Source organism: Leucoraja erinacea, chromosome 13 (genome assembly GCF_028641065.1).
Source record: "Leucoraja erinacea ecotype New England chromosome 13, Leri_hhj_1, whole genome shotgun sequence".
NCBI lineage: Eukaryota > Metazoa > Chordata > Chondrichthyes > Rajiformes > Rajidae > Leucoraja > Leucoraja erinaceus.
In genome coordinates, this window is record NC_073389.1 from 32,364,810 (window position 1) to 32,379,692 (window position 14,883).

Consider the following 14,883-nt stretch of genomic DNA (forward strand, 5'->3'; position numbering starts at 1 on the left):
CAATCTTATATGTTTCAATGAGATGCCCTCTCATCCTAAACTCCGGAGTGTACAAGCCCAGCTGCTCCATTCTCTCAGCATATGACAGTCCCGCCATCCCGGGAATTAACCTTGTAAACCTATGCTGCACTCCCTCAATAGCAAGAATGTCCTTCCTCAAATTAGTGGACCAAAACTGCGCACAATACTCCAGGTGCGGTCTCACTAGGGCTCTGTAGCTAGATAGATAGGGTAAATGCTCAGTCTTTTACCCAGAGTAAGGCAATCAAGAATCATAGGTTTAAGGGAAGAAGGGAAAGATTTAATAGGAATCTAAGGGGCAACTTTTTCCACACAGAGGATGATAGGTGTATGGAACGATAGGTAGGTGAGGCAGGTACCATCACAACATTTGAGACATTTGGACAAGTACATGGATAGGATAGGTTTAAAAGTATATGGAGCAAACGCAGGCAAGTGCGACTTGGTCTGTGTGGGCAGGTTGGGCCGAAAGGCCTGTTTCCATGCTGTATTACTCTATGACTATTTCAGATGGAAGACGGAAAGAATGGCGATACTCACTAATCTCCAATATATTCTGCCCTCAGATATTTTTCTCTTCACACTACCTGTTTGTTGTACTTTTGTGGCTTGATTGTACTCATTGATAGTATGCTTTGAGTGGATAGCACACAAATACCATCCAAGTCAGAATGGTGCACAGCTTAAAAAATTTTTTAAAAGTTGATGTTCTTATGACGTTCTTGCTCGACTTTCTTGGTGGTAGATGTTGCAAGGGTGAGCTGTTTCCCCAGCATGGAACAAATGATCCAGAGAGTCATGCACTCAAACCATTTCTAATTGCAATCTCCCCTCAACTGCATGTCGAGTCTTGAAAATAATTTAACTAACGGGTATTTGGTACAAACCATCTTGCCTTTGTATTGTCAGTAAACACAGCATGATGAATTTCAATTTGTCTAGTTGGCTCAAAACCCCTTACAAAGATATAAAATGAGACAATAAAAACTTAATACATCCTCAACTGTAGGATAAATGACACCCAAGATGCTGTAAGGAACACAGATGTTCTACAACTGTTGTAATGATATCTGCAGCTTCAAACAAAGCAATGAGAGAGTTTGGAGCCTCATTTATTACAGTCACAACCTAGTTGTATTTCACAAAGCTTTGAGATATTGAATTAAGATTTGAATCATTTTTGGGCTTTGGTTTACCATTTTCACACTCCTTGCCATTTAATCCTCCCTTGGACCAAGTCAATTACAGACCAAGGTCTTAAATGCCATCTTTTTCCCCACATCACAGTTGGTGTCACACCTGTTAACTCTGCTCTATCATCAGGAAGCAGCACAATTGCACAACAAAAGGCAGCTGGAAATACTGAAGGGCTCCACATGTCAAACTTCAAAACACAGTATAAATTCAAAACAGATGACAAAACCAACCCAACGCTAGAAATATTTTGCAATAATATTGATTAGAATATTTTCCCTGATGACTGTAAGCAATTTGAAGGCCTTTCATCATTAAGCATGTTTACACACTTAGATGATGAAAGAATATTCAAATCACAATGGTAAGCCTCAATTTCTCCAGTCTGTATTGGATGCAGCTTATAATCAATACAGCCCAAACTGCATAAAACCATCAAAAGATAAACAAGGTTTAATTTTGTAGCTTTCATTTTAGAGTCGAGACCAATTTATCAGTGCTGTGTTTAGCTTAAAATCAGTGCCAGATGCAGGGGACATACCACTCAAAAGCTCCTTGAAGTTGCTTAACCTAAGCTTGGTTTACTTCTGAAGCATATTAATGGCATTTTTAACCCTCTCGTGAATATCGGAAAACATGATTTTATTTGTATAAATCAACATAAATTACAAGGTTTTACCAATGCTGAATGGAAGCAGCAAACTCGAGGATGCAGAAATGTTATAGGCATGGCAGATGGGCAAACCAATCGTTGCAACTTGCACCCAGTAAACAAACTGACAAAAGCAAACAAAGGTTTGGGATGGTGGAGGCAGGAATACAGCAAAACTGCAAAAATCCAGCATTCGATAGCTTAGAAATCTTGATGGTTTGGCACCCAATTGCATATCATCCTAGAATAGAGCAGGAGGAGTCCCAAGCTTGAGTTCCAGGATGGGGTTGCCATCATGGGTTGGGGTCATGAATGGGTATGATTACACAGGAGTCCATTGAACTTTGTGTGAGAAGGAACTGCAGATGCTGGTTTAAACCGAAGATAGACACAAATAGCTGGAGTAACTCAGCAGGACAGGCAGCATCTCTGGAGAGAAGGAATTGGTGACTTTGACCCGAAACATCACCCATTCCTTCTCATCAGAGATGCTACCTGTCCTGCTGAGTTACTCCAGCTTTTTGTGTCCATTGAACTTTTATCTTTATCGCCCCCTTTAATCTCACTGGGTTCAAAGTAAAGATTACTATGGAGTCATCTGTATAAAATAAAATAAAAAGCATGTTTGGGTATTAAAAGGGGTAATATTGAATTACCAGGAAAATCTGTTGGTGTTAGTACAGCCAGAGCCCAAAGATACTGGATTATCAGTGTTTTACTGTACGTTGTTACAAGAGCCCTGCACCATTTGATGAGGTGCATTTCCAGCTACTGTGTAAAAGGGAAGCTTTTGAAATGCTGAATTAAATTCTGGAACCACTCACACTTCCTTAGTATTTCTAAATTTAAAACAGCGAGGTGGTTGAGGCAGGATAGATTGTTTTATGAAACAAAACTGGATGTATTTTATTTTAAATGGTTTTTCCTTTTGCCCCAAACTCTAAATGGGTTTGGACAAAATGTAGAAACACAGAACGGCAGATGGTGGTTGAGACCAAAGATAGACGCAAAGTGCTGGAGTAACTCAGCGGGTCAGGCAGCATAAATGGGTTAATCACTCTACAATCAGCCTCAGGTTAGTTGGGTAAAAGTTACAACAACCTCAGCCACTCTGGGTGGGCCTGTTTCCTGACTTATAGCTCTATGACTATGGCACTCCATTAAGTTCCTGATTCTCGAAATCATTTTGCAGAACAATTAACAGAAAGCGGACTGGAAATAACTTAGAAAGGAAAATAATCAGAAATGCAAGTCTTTACAAAATGAGTAAATAATATAAAACGCTTAAGATCTGAAATAGTAATTTAAATTGCAAGTAATTACTTCCGATATTCTACATTCATATTTAAAACTGAACAAATAACAGCTCAAAATGCCTGAAATGTCATAATCACATTTTAAGCAGTTTAATTTATTATGAACAAATTCTAATCTCCATGTAAAACAAAGATGCTGCTGCGGAAGTCCTCAGATTTTCACCAATAGTCTTTGCCCTTTTCCCAAGTTTAGGATTTCTTTATCATCTTTCTTCACAGATGGCTTCCGGGGTCTCCCAAATGTCATCATCTACTGTAGGCAATGTAACCAGGGGCGCTTCTGGCAGCTCAGCTGTGGACAACAATTGTGAGCTTCTTGGTGACAGCAAAGGGCCCGGGCCCATCCTTTCAGCTTTCGGGCTCGTAGTATGTCCAGGTGCATAGGCCTCAGGTCCGGACGTCGTGTTACATTCTACAGTTCCGTTTGTATGTGGTTCCTCATCACTTGATGTTATTGACAACTGTGGCCTGACACTCGCCCCATTTACTTTTTGTTCAAGGTCCCAGAATTTATTCTGTGTAATATACCGAATACACTGCAGGATTACATTTCTTTCATGACGAATGTCTCTGGCCAACAACTGCAACACAAAAAAAAATAGAGGATTGTTTTTTTTATTATTTTTTATTTTTTTATATAAAAGGTAGCACTTCACCTTGAGGTTTTTTTGTTTTTTTTTAAATATGATGCCTTGCCAGAAATAAAATCTGATGAAAATCGGATTCAGGAATTTTAAGGCTTTCGAAAGTCTATTAACCACAGTACTCTTTGGATCCAGTCCATATTAAATCATGAGCTTTTGAATTCCCTCTTTGAAATACTAATGGATTATAATAAATATTGAAATGTCAAGAATTGGATGAAAAAGAAAAACACCACACTTTTTGCTACCAATGTATCATCATGAAATACACAATGCAGAATAAAGCTCACTCATTCCTCATCCAATGACCAAGAGAACCAATCTGGATTTTAACACCCATACCTGAACCAGAAACAGCAACTGAACCAATATTTTGTTGCAAATGTCTTGGCCACCCTTTAATTCAGAGGTTCATTTGCTACCTGCAGCCAACATACTTCCACTTTATTGGCCTACCCTAAACAGCAAATAAATAGGATATAAAGGATGTAATTAGCCAACAGATCGATGAATAGAAGACATGGGTGTTAAAATCCAGTCCCTGGCCTGTTCCACGTGGGCTGACCAGTGCAGCCAGCAGTCGTGAGATTGCTACTTGCTAATAAGCAGGAGTTGGGAAGAACTGTTAGGCACACAGAGGGAGAGAAAGTGGAAAAGGAGTATTAGCCATAAGACCAAGTATATTTGATCTTTTACAGTATTCATACATAGCCTCCACACTTCATACTTAATCTTTTGCTCTAGCAAGTACAAGTGCAACACATACGAACAGAGCATATAGGTGTGTGGCACTGTATAAACAGAGAATGACTCTCACCATTTCAAGCAGGGTTGGCCAAGGTGATAATTTCTGCCGGCAAGGCCGTCTTTCTCGTGCGTTACCTCTTCCTCTTCTGTTATCCTTGCATTTGAAATGACCGCCCAATTCCAAATCTGCAACGCTGCTTTTGCACCTTTTCGTTTCCTGCTCATTTGCATTTTGTGGTGCAGATTCCAGTGCAACGTTTTCTTCAACAGCTTTGATAGGCATACGGACGGGGATTTCTGATAGAAATATTAGGAAGGTTGACATTGTTCTGTTTTAATCAAATGATTAATGTAACACATTCAAAGAATGTACAAAGTTAGATGTAGTGGCGGAGTCAGATCTACCTCATCTGAACAGGCCTTTCAGGCCACCGAATCGGATGACCATTATGCATCCACTTACGCTATTCTCATTTTATTCTTTCCACATTGCCATTAACTCGCAGCAGATTCCACCAACTGCATACTAGGGCGATTGACAAAAGCTACTTAGCCCATTGACACACACATCTTTGGGCTGTGGGATGGCACAAGAGCACTGATGCATCAGATTTCTCTATTCATGTTTTGCCAGTTGGACTTTAGTGGAGGTACTTGCGATTCTTATGCAGATCATAATGATGCACAGGTTATGAACCTAAATGATCATCAGGTACAGAGCTTCAATTTAAACTTTGGAAGGGGATCGATTACAGAGAAGCAATGCCAAACAATGATGGGTAGGCAGATCCAGCTTCACCACAATAACTTGGCCATGTATAGCTTCTTGGTTGTTGGCAGTTCTTTTGAGCTCTCCCCAGTTGAGTCCACTCTCAGACATTTCTGTCTGGACACCTCTTCTTCAGCTGTTCCTGGGGAGACCTCTTTTCCCTTTTCCTTGGGGGTTCCCCCTTGTATAGCTCACAAGGACAAAATGTGAATCTCAGAGAAAAATGTACGAGGTCAAGAGATGGCCACCTAAATTGAGATTGGTCTCAAGCAAAGAACCATTAAAAACAATTGTATTAGGACAAGGCATGATTAGTAACACCAAGATTTATAATCAGATAGTCATCAGCCTAGATTCAAACCAAACCTCGGTCACAGAGGCCAAAGAACGCTATTAATCTACTTTAACTGATTATGGTGCTAGGATTCGGAAGAAAATTTGTAAAACCTAGACAGTTCCATCTACTCCCCAATCAACTTAATGTAATGATAGATCTAAAATAATCTATTAAGAATGGCATTTTCCTCAACAGAAATTAAAAAAAACCTATTTGTTCAGATTTACCCTCTGGCTCCTGGTCACTTCCACTGTCTGATGAGCTGTAATTACCCATCAGTGCGCTCAGGCCTGACGTTATCAGTCTTGGCACAACAACGATTGCTGCTTGTTCATCGCCAGCTCGGCTCTCGTCCTTGTCAGACTCTGCAAGGCCAAACACAACTTTTCAGCTCTTTCAAGTTCCAGCCAAAATCTATCAACAAACAGACAGATTCCCCAGCAGGGGGCTGCACATATTGGCAGCCAGAATGTTGCATAATTAATCCAGACAGTCAGCCTGGCCATGAGCTCCTCCGGTGACTCTTCACTACACCAGCTAGCTTCAAGGCCAGCCCTCAATGGAATGGATACTTTTTTTTCTCACACGCATCATTTCAATCATAGCACAAAAGTGATTTGAAAACATTGAAAACATCAGTGGGAAATTGCAGGTTTGCCTGGAATGCTTTGCTCCTCCATCAGCAGGCTTCAAGCATCAACAGGTCAGCTGCCATGGAGTAGATGAAACAACTGGGAATTTCAGATTTGATTGGTGATCTATTGGGAGTTTAAATCATCCTGGGCAATTTCATGGTGGAGGTTCCCATAAATACACTATGTATCCAGAGATCCTTGGGAAGATCTCTCGATTAATGTGTTTAGCTTAAAGGGCCTACTCATTTACAGCCCTTATACTGCCAGCAAGTGTTATTATTGGTTTAAGAAATAACTGCAGATGCTGGAAAATCGAAGGTAGACAAAAGTGCTGGAGAAACTCAGTGGGTGCAGCAACATCTATGGTGCGAAGGAAATAAGCCACATTTCGGGCCAAAACCCTTCTTCAGACTGATGTAGAGTGGTGAGAAGAAAGGAAAACCCCCCCCAAAAAAACATATTATTGGTTAACAGGGCAGGGGCACACATTTGGAATGGCACTTGAATAAGATGAAGGATGGCAACAGTGAAATGAGTGCACCAATGACATAAAAAAAACTACAGGAACAATACTGCAATTCTGCACAATCAGATACAGCTGCTTCGCCGCCAAAGTGGCTGTAAATCCAATCTTAATCAATCAGAACAGAAGTAATTTGGTAAATAATGATTGGAAACAACTCTCTCCAACCTGTAATATAACCATATAATATATGGTTATTAAAAAAAAAAAAAAATTAAAAAAAAATTGGATTAAAAAAAAAATTGGATAGTTACATGGATGGGAAGGGAATGGAGGGTTATGGTCTGAGCGCAGGTATATGGGACTAGGGGAGATTATGTGTTCGGCACGGACTAGAAGGGTCGAGGTGGCCTGTTTCCGTGCTGTAATTGTTATATGGTTATATGGTTATATCTTCAACTACGTGTTTTCAGACTGAGATAATGCTTCATTTCGCTTGCTCCAAAAGTAATTTGATGAGGAGTTGCAAGCACATTAGCCAAATAGAAACCAGCAATGTTCAGCAAGTAGTGAACAAGATTAACAAAGTGTGAATCTGGTGGTCGGCAAAGAACAGATCTTTCACCTCAGACTCATTTATTTCAATGATCTGAGACCTGCCTCCCTTCCTTCAAGGTTAGGAACCTTCATCTTGGCGAATGAATGCTGCCTATTCATATCCTATTCAGTATCGTCCTATTTATTAAACAACTCTTTACTCATTCATTTACATTGGGATGTGCATTTTTTTCCTAAGAGACCTTTCCCCTGCTGGCATTCTTTGCTCATTCTTTATGGAATTTATATTCTATTGCAAATGTGGTTCCTGTGCTTCACCAGAATTTCCATTATGATGTACACGCACAAGTGCCATATTGGTTTTTATTCTTCTTCCTACAATGGAAACCTACTTTAGCATTATTGCAAAGTACCGGTGGAGCTTGTAATATCTGAATTGCTGTTAAAGCTGGGATTTGAAATCAAGCCCCTAGAGCAAGAATCAGTGTTCCATGTGGCCACGATTCTACCATGGAACCTTTGTAAATACAGTCAATCAAAAGTTAAAAAATTAGGCAGGACAAATTAGTAGGGTTGGAGAGAGGAATACAAAGACCGAATGGTTTCAGCTGAGGTAGTGAGAAACTCTGGTGCTGGGCAATATTTATCCTTCCAAAACAGCCAAAAATATAAATTCTCGGCGGTGGTTTTGGAGGATTTGCCGTGCTTAAACTGGCCGACTTGTTTCTGAACATGACCAATATAATTTGATGACCATAACGCACTTTGGGTCTTCCCAAGGTAGTCGAAGGTGCTACATAATGCTTTCCCTGTTCCCCTCCCCCATACGATCTATGCAGAACATTTCCACAATAGCGGTCAATACACACCTGCGTCATGTTGTGCCAACATGCCGAGAGGGTCCACATCTCTTTTACCACCTTTCTTTGGCTCCTTGTTTTCTGGTTGCTTACTGCAAGTCTCATTAGGCTGCATGCAGCCAGTGTCCCCCTTTGCACTTGCGCCTTCCTGCTCACCAAAGTGCGTTTCACCGAAATGGCCCCCATTCCTGTCATTAAACCTTCCACAGAAATCTCTTTTGTTCCCATTACAAGTCCTTTTCCAACGTCCCTTCATTTTGCTGCAAAACAAGAGTTACAGAGTTATAACTGTATTATAACAAGAGCGCCAAAATAAAAAGCATAAATCAAGCATTTACTATAGTATTATATGTGGTATTGAATGAGGAACAGACAAATTAAAAAGGTTCACTCAAGTAAAGGTAAACAAGTGAAACAGCTTCACTACTTGGATACCAAGAAATGCTTGCAGGAAAATCCAGTGGAACACACAATGTATAGAGTAAAATGTTGACAATCTATTCTCTTATTGTACAGATCCCCATGGGTAAACCTCCAACATGCCAAGTGATATTTCCAACACTCGCTTTTCAATTAAAAATATACTGCCGGATTCCATTCACAAATGTGAATTAAAAATTTGCTGGGGTTCTAATAACTAGAAATAAATTTACACAGATTTATCGCAACCTAGCTGCAAATATGATTAATTTTAAGGGTCAAAACCCTTGGACATCTGCTGTTATACAACATGAAGTATTGCATTAACTAATAACATCCCTAAATTCAAAGACAAGAAAGAAAATCCTTAAAAAGCTTCATAAGTTCAAGTTCAAGTGAGTTTATTGTCCTGTGTCCCTGTATAGGACAATGAAATTCTTGCTTTGCTTCAGCACACAGAACATAGTAGGCATTTACTACAAACCAGATAAGTGTCCATATACCATAATATAAATATATACACACATGAATAAATAAACTGATAAAGTGCAAATAACAGAAAATGGGTTATTAATAATCCGAGTTTTGTCCGAGCCAGGTTTAATAGCCTGATGGCTGTGGGGAATTAGCTATTCCTGAACCTGGTTGTTGCAGTCTTCAGGCTCCTGTACCGTCTACCTGAAGGTAGCAGGGAGATGAGTGTGTGGCCAGGATGGTGTGGGTCTTTGATGATGCTGCCAGCCTTTTTGAGGCAGCAACTGCGATAAATCCCCTCGATGGAAGGAAGGTCAGAGCCGATGATGGACTGGGCAGTGTTTACTACTTTTTGTAGTCTTTTCCTCTCCAGGGCGCTCAAATTGCCGAACCAAGCCACGATGCAACTGGTCAGCATAATTAAGAGCATCAAGAATACAACAAAATTTCAGTTTAATTATACTTTAACCGCAAGGAAAGTGTTGTGGAAGACAACAGCTGGAATAAAGCAGAAGGCACTGAGAGAAAGTTTGGGCTCAATGTGATGGCTTTTCTGGTCTAAAAACATAGCTGCATTCATGACTAAGGCTCATATTAACAGCCATTTATGCAACTGGCCACCCCTCCCCTCCCAATACCCGATTGTTTGTCCCTTATACCCACAAGTCCCAAGGAGGGGAGGGAAAACCAGAGACACTTACCCAAACTGCTGAGTTTGCAACATCTCTCCTCGTTGTTCCTTTTCTTGACTTGCCTTCCTCTTCCTTGTCATATTTGCCAAAGTTGGAAAATTCCTGACCAATGAACAGAAAATGCTATTCAGCAACAATTCAGTCTTTTAACCCATTTCACAATGATGGCTTTGAGATGGACGAAACGTTCAAAAAGCTATTTATGCCAGAAAACGTATTTAAATACACACCTGAGAAGACCCGAACAAGAAACAGAAGCTGCACCAGACCAGTGTAAAATATCACTTCCGCCTTCCATTGCCAAAATACCCATGTCTTACATCAGCTGATAATCAGGCAGATGTTTATCAGTTGGTCACATTGATCCAAAATGAGTACAAACCACTTCCACTATATTGCATCAATGGTTCAGATGACAAGAACCCTCGTTTCAATGGAAAGAAATATTTGATAGCGTCTCCAGGCTGATACAGAAGATAAGATGCACAGAATGAATAGTAACCTGGTCATGTGGATTTGGAACTGGGTTAGAGGATTCAGAACTGACTTACTGATAGAAGTGAGAAGGTTGTGGTGAAAAGACAATCTTCAGGTTGAGCATTTGTGACCAGTAGAGTTCCCCAGAGATCTGTGCTGATGTAAACATATACAGGGTTGTTTAGCAAGTTTGCAGATGACACCCAGATTGTTGGGGTTGTGGACTGTGAGAAAAGCTGGCAAAGTATACACGGGATATAGATCAGCTACAGAGGTGGGCAGCAAAATGGCAGATGGAGTTTAATCCGAGCAAGTGTGAGGTGTTGGACTTTGGGACCTCATATACAAGGGACAAATCTGCAATTAATGGCATGACCCTTAACAACATTGATGTCCAGAGGGGCTCTGGGGTTCAAGTACATAACTACGTGAAAGTGACAGCACAAGCAGATAAGAAGGTAAAGAAAGCATATGGTAGGCTTGGTTTCATAGGTTGGGACATGGAGTACAAGGTTCAGGTAGTCATGATACAGCTTTATAGGACTATGGTTAGGCCGCATATAGAGTATCATATGCAGTTCTGGTTCCCCGTTACAGGAAGCATGTGTGGAGCCTTTGGAAAAGTCTCCCAGAATGATGCCTGGAGTGGTTATTAGGTACAGGGATAGTTTAAAAGGCTAGGACTGTTTTTTCTGGATACCAGAGGTTCTGGGGAGACCCTAGAATATACAATTATGAAAGGCATAGAATCTTTTCAGATTCCTTTAGAAAAGGAATCTTTTCACCAGGACGTAAAAATCAAAAACATCAAGGGCACAGGTTTAAGGCGAGAGGGGAAAGTTAAAAAATGTGCAGGGCAATTTTCCCCCTACTTTATTTCTTTATTTTTACACGCAGCAGTTAACGAGTGCTTGGATTTTTGGTGCGGTGATGGTTAAAGCAAATAGGTTAATGGCATTTAAAAGACTTTTGGATACGCATTTGGATATGCAGGGAATGAGGGTTATGGATCCTGAGCAGGTAGATAATGATGGTCTCCGATTCATGTTTGGCACAGACATTATGGGCCGAAGAGCATGTTCTTGTGTTGTACTGTTCTACATTCTATGAGGATGTTGGCTCAAGCATCATTTCATACGAGCACAAATCTAGTTAGAGACCACCAAGCAATACATTGTAGTAGATGCCACTTTTCAAAAGAGGCTTGAAACCCAGGCCTTTTATCACCTTTCCCTAAACCATATAACAATTACAGCACGGAAACAGGCCATCTTGACCCTTCTAGTCCGTGCCGAACACATAATCTCCCCATGTCCCATATACCTGCGCTCAGACCATAACCCTCCATTCCCTTCCCATCCATATAACTATCCAATTTATTTTTAAATGATAAAAACGAACCTGCCTCCACCACTTTCACTGGAAGCTCATTCCACACAGCTACCACTCTCTGAGTAAAGAAGTTCCCCCTCATGTTACCCCTAAACTTCAGTCCCTTAATTCTCATGTCATGTCCCCTTGTTTGAATCTTCCCTACTCTCAGTGGGAAAAGCTAAAGTGGACATAAATGTTGCAACTTCATAATGTCAAAGTATTGGATAACAGTTATAACTCAAATCTTAAACTATAAATTTTTATTTGTGATAATAACAGTTAGTAGGTCAAAATATAGTGCCTTCCATGAAAATTGAGAATAGTCTGCTGAGACAATAATTAAGGACAATAAGAGGGAAATGCTGGGGGAAAATTATGAAAACCTTCCTCGCCTATATCAACTTTCCTCCTCCACCCCACCTATCCCCCAATCAGTCTGAAGAAACGTCCCAACCCGAAACATCACTTATCCACGTTCGCCAGAGATGCTGCATGACCCGTTGAGTCACTCCAGTACTGTGTCTTTTGTAAACCAGCACCTGCAGTTTTTTGCTTCTACAATAATTATGCAGATTGCTTTGGTCACATTTTTTGTGGACAAGACAAGCTGGGGCAATTCTCCACATTTACAGGATGTGGATGTTGCAGGCAAGACAGTATTTATGCTCCATCCACAAATACCTTAAGGAAGCCATTTCTAAATCAGTGCTAGTGATAATACCACTGCAATATTGTTCGGTACTATGTTCCTGGATACACAGTGATGATAAAGGGACAGTAAAATACTGCTAAATGATGGAATATAATTTGGAGCAGCACTTGCAAGTGGTTTAGTGCTAAGATGCCAATTGCCCTCGTCATCAACCCAATATGCGAAATAAGTTATCGCTCCTCAGTTGTTGCCTAATCACATGTGCATTCCTGGTATTGTATGTTCTGTTGCATGTAGGCAGAGGATGAGGCCTAACACAAGCTTGCATCATGATGGTACTGGTATCAGTGTTCAACAGAGCAAAACTAATGTAAAAGAATACACTAGGTAGAAACATAGTAGTGGTTGATTACCAACTAAATTCATATGAAGTGGTGGTCATGTGGAACAGGGCTTGGAATAATTATTCGTCTGAGCTAAAACCATTGAGTGACAATACAAAAGATGCAGACTGAAGAAGGGTCTTGACCTGAAACGTCACCCATTCCTTCTCTCCAGAGATGCTGCCTGTCCGGCTGAGTTACTCCAGCATTTTGTGTCTAACTCCAACTTAGTAGCAGTTTGTACTGTCTACAGGATGCACTGTTGCAACTCACCACGTTTTAAACGGCACCTTACAAATCCACAATCTCTGCCATCCTGATTTGGGAATATATCCATGCCCCTGGGTAAAATGAAGGAACAGTCCCCAACAGCATTGTGGGTGTAACAACACCCACAAAGGCAGCAGCGGTACAAGTAGGCAGTTCACTGCTATCTTCTCAAGGGCATTTAGGAATGGGCAATTAAATGCTGGCTCAGTCTGAAACGCCTCATCCCTTAAATGATTAACAATCAATGGAGAGTTACCTAGAGCATGGGATGCTCTGCCAGTTTTCACATAGTTTGTGACATGAAATAATTTTTCAAGTTGAAGCAGCAGAACAAAATACAACAATTCTAGCTGTCACCAGGAATAACACTGTTAGAAGATCCAGCATCATTTTAAGTACGGGTCCATTTCAAGCATGCAAAGCAATTGTAATTGTATTGGTATATTGCCACATGTGTCGAGATACAGTGACAGCCGTTGTTTATTTGTGCTATCCAATCAAAACACACCACATTCAATATAGAGGTAATGCAAAGAGAAAAATAACCAGAGTGCAGAATATAAAAGTTACAAATAACTTTTGAGGGAACTGAGACAACGCTCCAGAAAAGATTTTACAAATTCAAGTAAATTAATTAAAAACCGGAGACTAACATTTTGTTCATGGTTTTAGAGAGAGGTTTGGCAGTTTAGTTTAATTAGTGTCGTGCAGTACAAAATAGGCCAACATCCTAATTGGCTGATATCTACATGTCTGCTATATTAGACCCATTTACCCACACTTGGCGCATGTTCGTCTACGCCTTAGCGATTCAAGTGCTGGTCTAGATTTACAACTTCATCTTTTCCAAAATTGCTGTCTGTTAAATGAGATCTGCAATTTTAGGCAACCCATTAGCCCTCTTTAGTATTGGTTGAGTTTCAAAAATTAATAATCATGCAGTCTAAAAACAAGTAATTACATGTAAATCGAGCACCTAATGCTGAGAAATGATTGTTGTAGCAGTTACGCCTCAAAGTTATGAGATCAGTGTTTAAAGCAGACTCCGCACATTAAAACATATTAACCTCTCACTGTTCTGCGGCCAGAAACGTTAACCCTGCTGGCCTACTGACATGTCCAAGATTGCAGGCAACTGTTTAAAAAGTAGACAATCGGCAGAGAGACCAGCTAATAGTTTTTTCACCAATCAGCACCATAAGCAGGTTGGCCAGCTGTAATTCACTTGTGGGGTCGTGGAGTACTCAAATATGCTGCTGTGTTTTTCAATGTAATTGATGCAACTACACTTCAAAACCTCTTCATAGTTCACAAAGCCCATTTGGTGCATTCGCCCAAACTGTATTGCTTTATAATGGAAGATCTGTGTTCAAAGGAGACCTGGAAGTCCACTCAAAAATGAGCTGTTAATGTCCTAGACTAGAATATATAACATTTACAGTACTTTTGTATAACATTGCCTGGTCTGAGTAAACCATTTAATAACATCTAATCAGATTTTGTTACGAATCTGTCTTTAGCACAGTGTAAGTGGCAAACTGTGAGGTTGACTGTCTTCTACCCAAACCCATTCTTTTCAACAATCTCAAAATTGGAATTCTTCACCCCCTCCACCACCCTGTCTTGCCAACATTCTTATAAAGGCACAAGCTTAACGTCACATAAACAGTACTTTCTTACCCGATCAGAAAACAGGCCAAAGTTATTCCGGTCCCTTCAGGAGCAATGTTTATTGGCAAAAATCCAGTCTACCCACTCAGAATGAACCCACAGTATACCCCCCATAACCCCGATGGATTAACAATATAACACAATCATGGCAGACAAAGCTCACCTCCTTCTCTCCTCACGCCATTTGGCAATTTCTTCTGAAGTATCCAGTTTAATTCTTTGTGCTCCTGGCCCATGTGCCTGTTTGGAAGAGGAGAGCAAACAATGTCCTCAG

At 40.5% G+C, this 14,883-nt stretch overlaps 1 protein-coding gene across 1 annotated transcript in view; it reads right to left on the reverse strand.

Annotated features, from left to right (window-relative positions):
- Window positions 1-896: 896 nt before the first annotated feature.
- Window positions 897-14,883, reverse strand: part of nufip1 (nuclear FMR1 interacting protein 1) — a 31,171-nt gene continuing 17,184 nt past the window's right edge. Inside the window, exons 5-10 of the mRNA XM_055644800.1 lie at window positions 14,773-14,849; window positions 9,792-9,884; window positions 8,206-8,456; window positions 5,908-6,045; window positions 4,645-4,871; window positions 897-3,764 (exon numbers count right to left, since the gene is read on the reverse strand). Coding sequence (XP_055500775.1) covers window positions 3,387-3,764; window positions 4,645-4,871; window positions 5,908-6,045; window positions 8,206-8,456; window positions 9,792-9,884; window positions 14,773-14,849 — 1,164 coding nt within the window. The 3' untranslated portion in view covers window positions 897-3,386. The remainder of the gene's footprint in view (window positions 3,765-4,644; window positions 4,872-5,907; window positions 6,046-8,205; window positions 8,457-9,791; window positions 9,885-14,772; window positions 14,850-14,883) is intronic.